Source organism: Eremomyces bilateralis (genome assembly GCF_010015585.1).
Source record: "Eremomyces bilateralis CBS 781.70 unplaced genomic scaffold P152scaffold_18, whole genome shotgun sequence".
In the NCBI taxonomy this organism is placed as follows: domain Eukaryota; kingdom Fungi; phylum Ascomycota; class Dothideomycetes; order Eremomycetales; family Eremomycetaceae; genus Eremomyces; species Eremomyces bilateralis.
Genome location: NW_022985084.1, coordinates 370,916 through 384,707, shown reverse-complemented (window position 1 = coordinate 384,707; position 13,792 = coordinate 370,916). Strand labels below are relative to the sequence as shown.

The following is a 13,792-nucleotide window of genomic DNA, read 5'->3' as shown; positions in this document are numbered from 1 at the left end:
CTGATATCTCGGCCGATACATTACCGGCCTCGTTTCTTCATCCGTCTACCGGCTACCCGTACGCAGGCATTCGGACCCACAACCGGAACGATCCCGTGGCGACGCGGGGTCATTCGTGGGTTTGAATGGAACCGGTCGCATAACTACGAATTACCGCCGACTCCATCTCTCCAACAACACAGGATACCTTGCCGGGGATGCTTTCCGGCTCCCGCCTCAAAGATGCCGCCCGCAAATGCCGTGAATCAGCGTAGAACGCCAATCAGAGCTGACGAAGATGGAAATTTGAAAAGGTTGAGCACTAATGGAAGACAATTGACAAGAGGTCCAGCATTATCTAAAAGCGCAATGCTGCCACCTTCATTGATGGTTTGGGAAACGAGAACAACGATCCATCTCTAAGTGATACTCGAAGTAAGAGAAAGCGACTAATTTTGTTTGACATTTGCGCACCCCAACGTCTCTCCATACAGGTTCCATTTATCATGGACAAGGCAGAGGAAGTTGATGTGATCATCGTCGGCTCTGGCCCGGCTGGACTCTGCGCTGCGCAGTGGCTGACTCGCCTGGGGATTGACTTCGTCATCGTCGAAAAACGTGATGGGCCCTTAGAGTTCGGTCATGCGGATGGCGTCCAATGCCGAACGGTCGAGGTGTTTGAGAGTTTTGGCCTGGCAGAAGAGCTTGTGAAAGATGCATACTGGGTCAACGAGGTCTGCTTCTGGGCACCGGGGGACGGAGATGAGACGAAGATTGAGCGGCGTGGACGGGCTCCGGACGTGGAGGAAGGCATCTCCTGGAGACATCATGTCATTTTGAACCAGGCACGGTTTAACATGATCCTCATCGAGTCCATGAAACGGCTCGGCGGGAAGGATGTCCAGTACGGTGTGAAGGTTAATGCTGTGCTCGGGGGCTCGGGAGACGAACCGTATCCAGTGGTTGTGGAAACGGAGAAGGAGGGGAAACAGCGCATGTATCGGGCAAAATATGTGTTGGTGAGCGGCATTACCCTCATTCCAAAGCCATGCGCTAACTTTAGAAGGGAGCCGATGGCGCACATAGTATCGTGAGACGAAGCCTAGGCTTCACTATGGTGGGAGATACGAGTGATGCCGTCTGGGGCGTGATGGACTGCTTTGCCCAAACCGACTTTCCAGATATCCGAAAAAAGACGACCCTTCGGTCTCAAGCTGGCAATCTACTCATCATTCCCCGCGAAGGTGGAACTATGTCAAGATTCTACATCGAACTGCCGCACGGGACGGATCCGAAGACAGTCCAGTTGAAAGACCTGCAGGAGAGCGCCCGCCAAATCTTCTCGCAATACAGTCTGGAGATTGTCGAGACATATTGGTGGTCCGCATATGCGATCGGGCAGCGTCTCGCGGACCAGATCTCGAAAGACAATCGGATCTTCTTGATGGGTGATGCCTTTCACACGCACTCGCCGAAAGCTGGGCAGGGCATGAATATGAGTCTCCAGGATGGATACAACATTGGCTGGAAGCTTGGTTACGTGCTCAAAGGGTTATCTAGCCCGGACCTACTCCGAACCTACAATCTCGAGCGCGAGAAGACTGCAGCCGACCTGATCGCCTTTGATCGGAAACTCACCAAGCTCTTTTCGATCCAGACCGGCGGTAACAAGATCGCCACCGCGGCGGAGACGTTCCGCGAGTTCTTCATCATGTCAGGCCTCTATACCGCCGGCCTCACCACTTCCTATGACGAGTCAATGATCACGTCGTTAAGTCGGACCACTCAGAATTTGGCCACGAAGATCACCGTGGGGATGCGGTTTCCCAGCGCCCAAGTTGTCAGATTCATCGACTCTCGGGCAGTTCAACTTTCAGCCGCAGCTTTGGATGCGGACGGAAAATGGAAAGTTGTCGTCCTGGGTGGCAGCGTTCAAAACGTGAGGAAGGGGGACAGCGGATCCGCGTTCCTGTGGAAAGATCAAAACCCTCAGTTTGGCCCGGAGATCGACGGTGCAAATATGATCGAGCCGGTTCTCGTGCTACACGGGGACCGAACCGCGATCGAACAGAGCGATATTCCCGAGAGTTATGCGTCTGAGAGGGGAACGTACAAAATTCGCCAGTTCCACCACGTCTACGTGGACGATAAAAGCTATAACAGTGGCCATGGACAGGCGTACGATGCATGGGGAGTGGATCCTCGCCACGGCGCAGTTATCGTTGTGAGGCCAGATCAGTACGTAGCACTGGTTTGTCCGATCGACGAAGCCCCGATACATAAGTTCTTCGAGAAAGTCTGGCAAGCAAGCCGAAGGTGAAATAGAGGCCTGGTCTAATAATGCAATGATGGGACCAACTTCACGGGTCATAAGGAATTGTAGGAACTACATGGCTGTTGCATAAAAGAGCATTATCTCCCATTTCCGTGAAGTTCAGAGTGGTACATGTAGCGCTTTATAACTATGACTTGCCACCCGCCCGCTGCTTCGTCGCCTCCAACTTCCGGCGCTTGCTCTTCAATTTCTCCGCCTCATCCTCCCGCTTCTTATTCCCGTACTGCATTTTTTCGTACAACATCCGCTTCCGCTTGCTCATCATCCCCTTCAGCCGCTCGACCTCCTCCTGCTCCTTTCGCGCCTCGCGCTCCTTTTGCTTCGCCTTCTCGCTCTTCGCTGGTGCCGAAGGTTTGGCGTTCTTCGCGGATTTCTTCGCACTCGGCTTGACGCCCGCCGCCTCCGCCTCCAACTCGAGTTGATGGCTTTGGCGATCAACCTCGGCTGAAGACACCGATGCACTGTCGTCGTCGTCGTCGTCCGAGAGATCGCCCAGCGTTTCGTCAATGTCTGCTTTGGTCTCGTCGGCACTTTCATCTTCGTCTTCCGAGAGGTCCTCCTGCATGCCATCGGATAAATCGCTTTCTTCCTCTTCCTCCTCCTCCTCCTCCTCCTCCTTGGAAGCGCCGTTGGCCAGAGGTTGAGCTGCACCCTCTTCCTGTTCAGCAGCATCGACTGTATCTGCTGGCTCCAGTGGCTGCGTTGGGTCGTATTCACCCTTCTTCGCTTTCACCCAGGGACTCAAGTGAGGCGGAAGTGTAGCTCCCCGGGCGTATAGATCCGTCCGCAGGATACGTCCGGCGTTGACACAATCCCATACCCATTGCGGTTGGACATAAGCTCGGTCCGGAACACGTTGCTGGGAGTCTGCCGCGGACTGTGCCCCTGCCTCGGTCTCGTCGTGCGGTGCCGAACCTCCCGTCGACGGCGCACCTGGCCGATCAACAACCTGATGCGTCCACCCACTCCAGTTTTCATCGCTCTTGAACGCTCCGTCGCCGAGACTTTCTTCCCAGCCGATGCGCTTGCATCCGAACGATCGAAGAAGGAACTCCAGTGCATGTCGTGGAGACTCGCGAGAGAGGAACACGGACATGTCGGAGAAAAGGGTGGCGTAAGGGGTGTCGTCGACTTGAAGTTGCAGAGCCTGATCGAAATCGGACGAACCCGGAATCATAGCACCAGCGAGATCAGCTGGTGCATCGTCCACGGGCGCCTCCTCAGTATCTTTGACAGCCATTGAGCTATCTTCGTTTTGCGAAGTCTCCTCAATGGCGCCAGCTTCCTCTTGTGCCAGTGCATCCGCGATTGCTTGTGCCTTCGGGTTGGTCGTCACAGATGTTATCTCCTCATCCTGATCCTCTTCTTGTCCAAGTCCATGGCCTTGCAAGGTGAAAGCTCCGAGTTCACCGCCTTGCTCATCGCTCAGCTGATTGAATTTCGGCGGGTACACCAAGCCGAGGGTCGTGTATAATCGGAAGTTAACAAATCCCAGGAGATTCGTGTAGAAGTCCACAAAGGTCGCCATAATCCTGAAGTCCACATCCCCGGTTACTCGCTGCACGAATTTGTAGGGAACAAGCCATAAGACGTCCTGGCCCTGTATCGTTGCCTGGTAGTATACGCCTTTGATCGATAAGAACGACTTTCGAAGCGAATGCGACACGATCAGGTAATGCTCGAACTCGTTGCAAAGGCGCTGACACAGCGCAATGGTCTTGTGAGGCACCTCCTCGGTGGACGGGAGGTTTGCGAACAGGTAAACCATGCACAGCGCATCGTCCAAATCCCTTACAGCATCCACAAAGGTAGGATATCGCTCGCGAATGATATGATCTATCCGCATGCGCGGAGTCAAGTTTTTCTCCAGTCGCGACGCACCCTTGAACTGTCCTTTTCCGAGGGCGCGGTTGATCTTCTTCGCCAGCGCTTTGTGGTCCCTGAATTTCTGGAGCAGCGGTTCATGGAGGAGATATTGGATGTCTTTGGAGTAGTAGAAGGTGGTGGACGGGGTCGAGCTTTTGTTCGCCTTCTTCTTGTTCCGGGGCTCGCGGGGATAAATGCCTGGAGATTTCGTCAGCGATGTAGAATTGAACAGATCCAACGAAATGCTTACCCTTGAAGATGCATAGTCGGCGAAAGTCTGGCAACGAGATCTGAAGTTTCCGGACTGCCTGTGTCCTCGTAATGAAGTTTTTGGCCTGGCCAGCGGTTCCTAGACAATGGATATCAGCTTACAAGTTCCTGGAATGGAAATCGTTGATCGTCCTCTCACCCTTTTTCTTAATGCGCCCCATCGTGAAGAGTGTTGTGGAATTGTGGTTAAAGATGTCGCATTCAGGTTCTCAGCATGGAGAACTTATCACGATGAACTGGATGAAGCATCGGCAAAATTCGAAATTTCGAGCAAGGGTCTCACCCCTGTCGTCCCCACCTATCGACAGGGATTTGTTTACAGGGATGTAAATGCTTATTAAGCACCAACCTCCATTGGACTGTAGGGACCAGTGTGGTATTTGTGTATGCCCGTACATCGGTATATCTGTACAGAGCGACAACGATGTACAATTGATCAGTCGCCGGACATCCTATCCAGAAAGGATACTGTCCCATTAACCCCTTGGAAACCTGTTCCAAATATCTATCATGACTCGCTGTCAGTCGGTGAGGTAGCACATACCATGGGAGTGGACAAGCAGACCGTCCTGCTCTTTGCAGCTGCTGCCGCAGTGCGCCTGTTCCTCTTCATCGCCTTTCCCTCCCTCCCAGATCTATTGACCGGCCGAGTGGAAGTGTCCACACCCATTACAAGCTTTAAGAGATGTGAGAAATGCCCTATCCCGCTTGATTCGCAGTCCTAACCATCCACCAATTCCTACAGTGCAAGAAGGCCTTTTTCTGTATACCCACAATGTTTCTCCATACGATGGCGGAGTCTTTCACCAGGTACCCGATATGAACCCTCTGATACGGACTACTCTAACTTCAGGAAGGCTCCTCTATTGCTACCCATATTTGCCCTTCTTCCAAACGTCTCGACCCATCCCCTACCCACCGCGATTGTCTACATAGCTCTGGACCTGTTGGGTGCTTATGCACTCGTGAGGACCGCCGAATCCGGCGAATCAGTCACATCGCGACTATATACCTCTCCGCGAAAGCATCTTAGTTGGAGTAGTGCTGCGATTGGCGCGAGGTGGGACAGTCTGCTCCTCTCTCAACGAAAAATACTGACGGAATAGCTTCCTTTTGAACCCCTTCACCATCGTTACCTGTCTGGCGCGGTCAACGAGCGCATTCACCAACTGCGCCATTCTTTTCGCCATCTTCAAAGCAACCGCTGGGCATTCCTTCCACCTCGTGCTTTCACTGGCCGTTGCCTCTTATACCTCGCTCTACCCGATCCTCCTTGCTCCGCCGCTTCTCATCCTTTGTTACGACCGACAAGTTCGCCAAGCAGCTGCGAAGCCGACCGTCCCGTCCCCGGTCACGTTCGCAATACAACATACCGGAGGCTTGGTGGCTGCCATCGGATGCTTACTATGCATATCGTACATGCTGACCGGGTCGTGGGAATTCATCGGTTCCACATATGGTTTCCACCTCCTTCTGCCGGACCTGACTCCCAACGTCGGCCTGTGGTGGTATTTCTTCACCGAGATGTTTGACTCGTTCCGGGAATTCTTCTTGGCGGTTTTCTGGTTGCACATGGCCTCCTATGTCGGCGGTTTGACCCTCCGTCTACGGGAACAGCCTCTGTTCGCGATCGTTGCGTTGTTGGGGATATTTGCCATCTTCCTGCCATACCCGAGCGTGTCCGAAACCGCGGTTTTTGTTGGCTGCCTGAGCCTTTACAGCCATGTGTTCCCATGTAAGAAAAGCCGTCACATCTGCTCAATGCGTCGCTAATACATGCCTCTAGTGATGCGGTACGCGTTTCTCTCCTCCACCGTGTTGCTCTATGCAACCTTCTTCGGGCCTGCCTTCTATCATCTCTGGATATATGCCGGGTCAGGCAACGCGAACTTCTTTTACGCCATAACACTAGTCTGGAGTCTCGCGCTCATCATGATCCTCGGGGATTCGCTGTTCGCGGTGCTCCGCGACGAATGGGAAGCGGAGCGACCCGACATGGTTGGGAAGGAGGTCCGCCAGATTTGATTGGGGCGTTCCATGTATACATATATCGATAATAAAAATACGGCCTGCGAGCTTCGGATCTTGGGATTTCCCCGGTGGCGCATCACGACTCCTCGTACTCGATCTTCGTGATGTGCTTGCCGGGGATGACAACCAAACCAACATATCGTTTTGGCGTCTCGACCCGCTGGGTTTGCAACCCGGCCTCCCGTGCCTGGGTTGCGGCTCGCTCCAGATCCGACACGGTTGGTGGACGGAATTCATACGTCAGAGCCAATATAATATTCAGATCCTAAGGGAGTCAGTATTTCATCTAATTAACATATTCGCGCCATGGGGGATCATACCCGGTCGAGGCAGCGCAACTGGCCGACAAATACACGGGCGTCTGTGATCGAGATTCGGATATACCGATTGATGAATTGGCCCAGGTACCGTATGTTGTGTAGAATGCTCGGGTCAGTGATGGGTGGAATCCCGTTGGCGCGGCACACGGTCTCTGGCTCGTGGACTTGAAACTCGGGAAGATTCTGAGCTTGGTCTGGAGCTGTCTCAGCTCCTGTTGTCTGCATGATGTTTGTGATTCAAATCGAAGGAGATAAACAATCCGATTGTTAATGCTCTTCCAATTGCTCGGTTGATTTCAATCGTCCAAGCAATTTGTGTGATGATGTACAAATACCTCACTGATCGGATTGCTTCTGGTTCAGCGGAAACCTTTCACGTGTTCCATCCACTCTCCACTCCAGTCGCGACCCCTCCGATTTGTCAAATGTAACCAACTAAGCTAAATCCCCAAAAAGGGACGCCCCTACTAGGAGGCTAGTAGAAGGGCAGATATAGCTAAGGTAATTTTTCCTGTGACACGATTCCCCTCATTGATGATCCACGTTATTTCCAAGCCAGTTTTCAACATATCCTCAACCTTGGCAATGAAACCCCTCGGATGAGAGGTTGGAAGTTCCTTCATCGGCATTTACGGGCAAGAGATCACCTCGTCCACATGAGACTATGGCATGCTCTACAGAAACCTCACGATGATATGTATCCTGTCCGGATTGCCTTCAACCCACGTAATCCACCAAGAAGCTCTTGTTCACTTGATTGAAACCTCCCAGTTCCACTAGATGCATTCAGAATGCTGAATGGCCTATTGTTTGATTGAAGCAGCCCACCGGATGACCGCTTCCTTTAGTTCTCTGACATGTGCCGGATCGATCCAGAAATGGCCCCCTTTGTTCACAGCCGCACCTTGAAATCGTGAACCATCCGGCTGGCTCCTCCCGGCGGCCCATTCTCTTAACTTCCGGATCGAAGTAAACACGTCGGAATCACCAAACACCGCCAGTGTAGGATGCCGTGAAAACTTTTCTAGATTCGGGTCTCGGAGCGATACCGCGGTGAAGAATGATGTCGGTGGAAGCAGGGGAGATATAAGGAGATATGACTCGACAACGTTGGGCATGTGGCCTGCTTGAAGATCAGAGCCATCGGACGCAAGCGTGGATGGCCCGGTCTGGTTTCCTTTATCCTTATGACGGATGGACCGGATCCTCTCCGGAAGATCGAGACTCCTATGGCTGGGTCTGCCATCAATGCTTCTGCGTAACTCGCGGAGAGACCTCCGATGCTCAGCATCGGTTTCATCCCCACCAATTGATAGCAATCTGGATTTGGATGGAGAACAAGGGGATGAATCCACATTCGTAGCTGGAAGAGAAGCGCTGTATAGTGCCGCATCTTCTTCAGCTAGTCGTCGCGCTCGGAGACGAACCTCCGCCGCCGCCGAGCCCTCAACTGGCGACGAGAACCGGGCAATGATCTCTGATACAGTAGGCAGGTGCGTGACAATGAGTGAGCCATATGAGTATCCTCCCAGAATCAGATGTATCGTGTTAGGATCGCTTGATTCTGGATTGCCCACCTGAGGAGGAAGGCCTACTCCCTCCTCCGGGCTTTGGATACCACGCTGCCGTACTTGCAGATGCTGTAGATAGAAGATCACAAATCCCGCTATCGTGATATAATCGGCCACTTCTGGCTTTCCGGTCCAACTAGTCCTCCCATGAGAGCCTAAAGCGCCCCTAGAGCAGAAGTATTAGCACGTCGTACTAACCGCGCGAAGAGTGGTGTCTACTATGCAAACAGAACTGAACTTCGGTTAAAAAGTATCGCAACAAATTTGTTTTCACGCCCGTTGAAGGCGCTATATATATCCCGTGGGGAGGGCTGTTTAGATGCTGTATACATGGAACTTTGAGCGGACCCAAGGAACTTGATCTGGGTTACCTGAAATTGAACGTTGCTACGGCCCAGCCATTCTCCAACAATTCGGAGCCAACGGCATCAAGCACCGGATCGTCGAAACATCCTCCCAGCGGTGCGTACGGATGTGCTAGGATCGCGGCAACATTGGAGAAAGCGCCGTTCAACGTCGCTTTGGGCTGGTATATGCGGCAGTCGAGAGGAGTATCGTCATGAAGCGAAGGTAATGTGAATGTCAGGCTTGGTTTAGGAAGACCCATGGTCTATTCCGTACTAGTAATAAGAGGGATTTAGTTAAAGTTTGTAATAGTGATTTGTTGGCGGCTGGTCAAAAGCAACCTAGGGTTTAGGTTGTTGTTTGGGTAGCAAAGTAATAGGGGAGGGATTCTCCTGCGCTAAACCGGCTCACAAGCTCACTGGTTCGGACTGGTAAGACATACATATTACAACCGTAGGTATCACGTCACATTCGGGTAGGTCAATTGAATGCTACGATTTATAAATCTATTGATTCCTTGAACGCCATATGTCGGTAGAGAAAGTTGAGATTATTGAAAAAGCCGCCTAATGAGACCAGCCGGTAGACATGGAATGGGATCTAAGAGCCCGTTCCATCAGCTTCTGTGCACAGCACAGGATCTGCTGCTGCCTTCTCGTCAGTACCAGCTCACCCTTCGGTTTCTACTCCCACTGCCGATTCGTTTTCCGCTGCAATAGCCACTCCAACAAGTTGCATCTGTATATCGACTGCCTTCTCGTATCCTTTCGCTTCGGTCACAGGCACAAGGTAGCCCATAGCCTCCTGATAGCTGCCAACGTCGAACAGTACAACCCCCAAGTGGAAGTTGAACCGCTTCCACTCCTAGTACAATTCCGGATGCCGGTCAATGATATCGTGGGCCTCGTTGAGCGTTGCGATGACCCGGGTTTGGTCATTGGCAGAGCGCTGGATACATGCGATAAGGATCTTCGCATCGACCCGATCACACACGTCGAGGTCCTTGCTTTTCAGGGCCTTTCCAACCTCGATAAGGGCTTTCTGACTCTCACGGTTGGAGAACAGCTCTTCGGCAAGGTGAGGGCGCCTACACGTCTGCGGAGAGGAAAGGTGGTACTGGTCTAGCCACTCCCGTCGCTCAAAGATGGCCGACTCGGCGGATTCAATCGAGAGGTGATCAACGCTGTCGGGGTGGCTGTCAGAACCAGACGCGGATTCAAGATCCTTGATCTGCTGTAGAGCAGTGATATACTCATTACCGAGATGAGTGCTGTCCGCAAGAAGCTCGACGCACACCTCCTGGGTGGTACTGAGGGTCTGCTTGAGGGGATCATTTCGCGGCTTCATACCTTGGAGTTCCTCCTTTCTCTTAACTACCTCCATAAGAAGAACGGTCAGAGCTTGAGAGAGCGACTCGGAAACTTGAATCGGCGACATGATTGCACGTTTGGATGCACTGACCGTCTTAGTTCAATGGTGTCGGAAGTGAGAAATGGTCGGCTCTTACCCCCTTTCCAAACTGATCGAGCCATGAGTCTCTCTTATATGGTGACGAGAAGTCTCGCATACAAAGACATTGTTGGCGATTTTGGTCCCACGACACAAAGAACGAACAAAGCGTAATGAACCTCTTGGACAATGCTTTATGTTCCAGCACAATTGACGTCTTCGTTACAATATTATACGACTTGTTTGATCTATTTTCAGCATCCACGCGGACTCATCCCGATGTCCTGAGAGCCGCTGTGCTGTTGCCTGTGATGGTTTTGAGAACGTGTGTCCACGCTTCACGGTGTTCGCTGCGCTGTCGTAACCAAGTTTCATTCTCGACCTGGAAACGGTTCCTCGGTTCGTGGGCCAAGTGAAGCGCGGTCTGAACGATGCCTTGAGGTTTCGGCCGAGCCGCCGGAATGATCTCCATGTTGCCCATCGACAAGCGTTGAGGTTTGGTCATCCTCAAATCGGATAAGCGTACGGCATTGGTTCTGCGCAGTCCACTAATCCGAAGGGTGACGATATCGAGGGTCGTGTCTGCTGGTATCCGGGTCAAGAACCGATCGAGCGCCCGTTTGTTTTGTCGAGCCGCGAGCGGTAACTGAAGCCGAATTTGCGCGACCCAAGGACTACTGGCCTTCGCGAGGAATAGGAACGGAAAGATTCCAAGAAGCATTGCTATATTAGGTAAGTATCAGGCGAGTGCACCAGACCAAGTCAACGATATACATACCTGCCACGGCTTTCTCGTACCGATCCTCCGACTGTTCTAGGCATCGTGGAGCGCTGTAGAAGCAACCGTATACAAAGTTTGCTAAGGCGGCGACTTTGATGCACCCAATAAGCACGATTTTGAATATGCCTTGATTATAAACGATAATACTCGGCCCATACTCTAAGCATATATCAGCAACGGGGATTGGGCTAGGATATCGGAGCGGCGATTACCTCCTTTGGGCTCCTTCACGGGCGGTGTCCTCGAAACAGCTGTCTCCCGTCTTCTAGGGACCGGCGTACGCTTGACATCCTTCTTGGACGACTTGAGACCTCTATTCAGACACTGGGCATATCGTGACGACAGGAGAGTTACTCGTTGTCGGGATCCAAACGCGAGTAATGTAGGCGAGTGAAAGGAGCTTGTATGAGACGCGAGCCGCCAGCGATTGCACCAATTTGAATACATTTATACCGATTCACAAGAGCAATGGAGTCCTTCGGTTCATGATGCTTGCGAGTACATCAATCACATCGACATTTTATGGGGAGTATGGACTATGATTTGATGGAGATATGGAGTCAACATCTACACTAAGGCTCGGGCGCTCGGCGGACGGAATGGACCATCCAAGCGCAAGTTTAGATGACGGTGATCTTAAGCTCTGAACTAACATGTGGCATTTTATGATGTTTCATATCGATACATGGTTTAATATGAGACAGTTATAACCTCCGAACTTCTCTGGACTTTGATGCTTGTCAGCGTCAATGTCGCCCATTGGGAATATATGAATCTCCTTGAGCAGTAAAACCCTTCGCTGCTCGAATGAGTCGGTCCTCGCTCTCCGACTTCCGATCGCCGACCTGCCGCTATTCAGGGCCATCTCTGATACCTCAGCCCATATGAAGCTTCGCGGCTTGCTGTTTGCGCTGCTTGGGATCGGCTGCACGGCTTATACTCCCCTTTCCGACAAGTCATTGAACAGCCTCCCAGGACCGGGCAGCGATTTCGATATCCACAATGGCGCTCTCCTCGCACCGATCCTTACCGTTCGAGTCCCTGGGACTCCGACGCATGAAGGGGTGATGCATCATCTCGCGGGTTTCTTCCGTGAACAGCTGCCAGATTGGAAACTTGAATGGCAAAACTCGACATCAACAACTCCGGCCACTGGCGACAAACAAGTTCCCTTCCGGAACCTGATCGCGACCCGAGATCCACCGTGGGCGAGGGAAGGGGATGTGGGGAGACTGGCATTGGTGGCGCATTATGATAGCAAGTTGACACCCACAGGATTTATCGGAGCGACGGATAGCGCTGCACCATGTGCGATGATCTTGCACGCTGCGCGGAGCTTGGACAAGGCCTTGACGAAGAAATGGGCTGCGATGGAAGCGGATGGATCAGCCGGTATCGACGAAGAGACGGGAATCCAGATCCTGTTCTTGGATGGAGAAGAAGCATTTTCGAGCTGGACTGATACGGACTCTCTATATGGAGCGAGGTATGAAGGCTTTTTGGCTGTGCATACAGTGAACACGATGTGGCTGACTGTCTTACAGATCCCTTTCAGAGACATGGGAGAAGACAATGCATCCAGCGCCATCCACCTACAAAACGCTGCTGTCCTCGATAACATTATTCATGCTCCTAGATTTGTTGGGAGGGGCAAATCCCACAATCCCTTCGTATTTTGCGACTACACATTGGGCATACCGGGCAATGGCCAGTCTTGAACATCGACTGCGCAGCGCTGGTCGGTTTAAATCTTCACCGAATCATATCTCTAAGCGGTCTCCCGACGCCGAAAGAGTAACCGAACCAAGATGGTTGATCCATGGCGACAAGCAGGACAATCAAGGATCACTTGCCTTTATGGTTGAAGACGACCATATTCCGTTCATGGCCCGCGGCGTTGAAGTACTGCACATGATCCCTTCGCCTTTCCCAGCGGTATGGCACCGAATAGAGGACGATGGGGCGCACTTGGACCCGGACACAGTGGAAGATTGGTCGACGTTAGTCATAGCATTCGCGGCTGAATGGATGGATTTGGAAGGCTTTATTGACACGGGGTTCGTAACCCGAGAGGAGAATGCTGGGAGCGGCAAAGGGCGGCGGGAAATGGAAGGAAAATCTGAGCTGTAAGTTATCCACCCTTTGTTGATCGTTCTGGAGAGTGCGGCTGTTGATGCTGATTGTAGGACGAATCCCAGCTAGTTGTTATGATAGTCTCGTGTGGATCGTTTTCGGCCATCAAAACCTTTGTTATGTTACAGAAATGCATTCCTCGCCTGAACTCCATTGGTTCCCACCCCAAACCCCAATATTACGAAGCATCTACCTGTCGAGTGCGACAGTACTACGGAAGCACATGCAACACAGTGAATGAAAGACGTTTGACTTTAGCTTAGCGTAAGCAGCACGATGCATCCGGAAATCCTTTCTTTATATTTGCGCGGCAATCCCTAATCCGGCGCTTTCTACCGCATACTTGAGATGTAAGTTTGCTGAACTGGTTGGTCTTTTAATTTTTTTCTTCTCTTCGATAGTTCATTCTATAACAAATTTTTCAACCCCTTTTCTCCCAGCTTTCCCTTCGTATCGTACTTCTCACTCCGAGGGTCCAACTCGAAATCAATCCTAAGAAAGGGGAAGGGAAACCCGTTTCAACGAACGTGGGCCTTGATTTGGCCTTGCACTTCCGTTTAGTTTTCGCATCTTTTGCGTCACGATGCTCACTCGTTCGTCATCTAAGGAGTCCACGGTGGCGGGCAATGGTGCCAAAGGTGGTCGGTCGTGGAAAGCCAGTGAAACGACGAAAGACCGGGAGAAGAAGAAGGTTACAATTTCCATGGATGAC

At 52.0% G+C, this 13,792-nt stretch overlaps 8 protein-coding genes across 8 annotated transcripts; 3 read left to right on the top strand and 5 right to left on the bottom strand.

Annotated features, from left to right (window-relative positions):
* The first annotated feature begins 125 nt into the window (after positions 1-125).
* Positions 126-2,432, top strand: P152DRAFT_460587 (uncharacterized protein). Its single transcript, XM_033679945.1, has 2 exons — positions 126-998; positions 1,046-2,432. The coding sequence occupies exons 1-2, from the start codon at positions 486-488 to the stop codon at positions 2,297-2,299; spliced, it is 1,767 nt and encodes a 588-aa protein (XP_033532094.1). The 5' UTR covers positions 126-485; the 3' UTR covers positions 2,300-2,432.
* Positions 2,433-2,441: 9 nt separating this feature from the next.
* Positions 2,442-4,667, bottom strand: P152DRAFT_515991 (putative ribosome biogenesis protein Pescadillo; the record flags this gene model as incomplete). The annotated part of the gene is made up of 3 exons (XM_033682924.1): positions 4,590-4,667; positions 4,431-4,529; positions 2,442-4,378 (listed from the first exon to the last, which is right to left on the bottom strand). The coding sequence occupies exons 1-3, from the start codon at positions 4,609-4,611 to the stop codon at positions 2,442-2,444; spliced, it is 2,058 nt and encodes a 685-aa protein (XP_033532093.1). The 5' UTR covers positions 4,612-4,667.
* A 328-nt stretch (positions 4,668-4,995) lies between these two features.
* Positions 4,996-6,475, top strand: P152DRAFT_401380 (putative GPI transamidase component PIG-U; the record flags this gene model as incomplete). Its single annotated transcript, XM_033676608.1, has 5 exons — positions 4,996-5,137; positions 5,196-5,260; positions 5,308-5,510; positions 5,557-6,185; positions 6,237-6,475. 5 exons carry the CDS (start codon positions 4,996-4,998, stop codon positions 6,473-6,475), a joined length of 1,278 nt encoding a protein of 425 aa, XP_033532092.1.
* Positions 6,476-6,557: 82 nt separating this feature from the next.
* On the bottom strand, positions 6,558-6,888 carry P152DRAFT_382616 (uncharacterized protein; the record flags this gene model as incomplete). The annotated part of the gene is made up of 2 exons (XM_033675764.1): positions 6,558-6,746; positions 6,802-6,888. Coding segments are annotated over 2 exons (276 nt in total), but the record flags the coding sequence as incomplete, so codon positions are not given.
* Positions 6,889-7,604: 716 nt separating this feature from the next.
* P152DRAFT_451198 (uncharacterized protein) lies at positions 7,605-8,979 on the bottom strand (the record flags this gene model as incomplete). Its single annotated transcript, XM_033678214.1, has 2 exons — positions 7,605-8,538; positions 8,744-8,979. 2 exons carry the CDS (start codon positions 8,977-8,979, stop codon positions 7,605-7,607), a joined length of 1,170 nt encoding a protein of 389 aa, XP_033532090.1.
* Positions 8,980-9,283: 304 nt separating this feature from the next.
* Positions 9,284-10,154, bottom strand: P152DRAFT_451197 (uncharacterized protein; the record flags this gene model as incomplete). The annotated part of the gene is made up of 3 exons (XM_033678213.1): positions 9,284-9,317; positions 9,391-9,528; positions 9,589-10,154. 3 exons carry the CDS (start codon positions 10,152-10,154, stop codon positions 9,284-9,286), a joined length of 738 nt encoding a protein of 245 aa, XP_033532089.1.
* On the bottom strand, positions 10,140-11,478 carry P152DRAFT_99156 (uncharacterized protein). The gene is made up of 4 exons (XM_033683415.1): positions 11,160-11,478; positions 10,945-11,106; positions 10,225-10,889; positions 10,140-10,173 (listed from the first exon to the last, which is right to left on the bottom strand). The coding sequence occupies exons 1-3, from the start codon at positions 11,392-11,394 to the stop codon at positions 10,438-10,440; spliced, it is 849 nt and encodes a 282-aa protein (XP_033532088.1). The 5' UTR covers positions 11,395-11,478; the 3' UTR covers positions 10,140-10,173; positions 10,225-10,437.
* Positions 11,479-11,621: 143 nt separating this feature from the next.
* On the top strand, positions 11,622-13,452 carry P152DRAFT_508748 (putative glutaminyl cyclase). Its single transcript, XM_033682595.1, has 3 exons — positions 11,622-12,433; positions 12,492-13,073; positions 13,134-13,452. Exons 1-3 carry the CDS (start codon positions 11,832-11,834, stop codon positions 13,147-13,149), a joined length of 1,200 nt encoding a protein of 399 aa, XP_033532087.1. The 5' UTR covers positions 11,622-11,831; the 3' UTR covers positions 13,150-13,452.
* Positions 13,453-13,792: the final 340 nt, after the last annotated feature.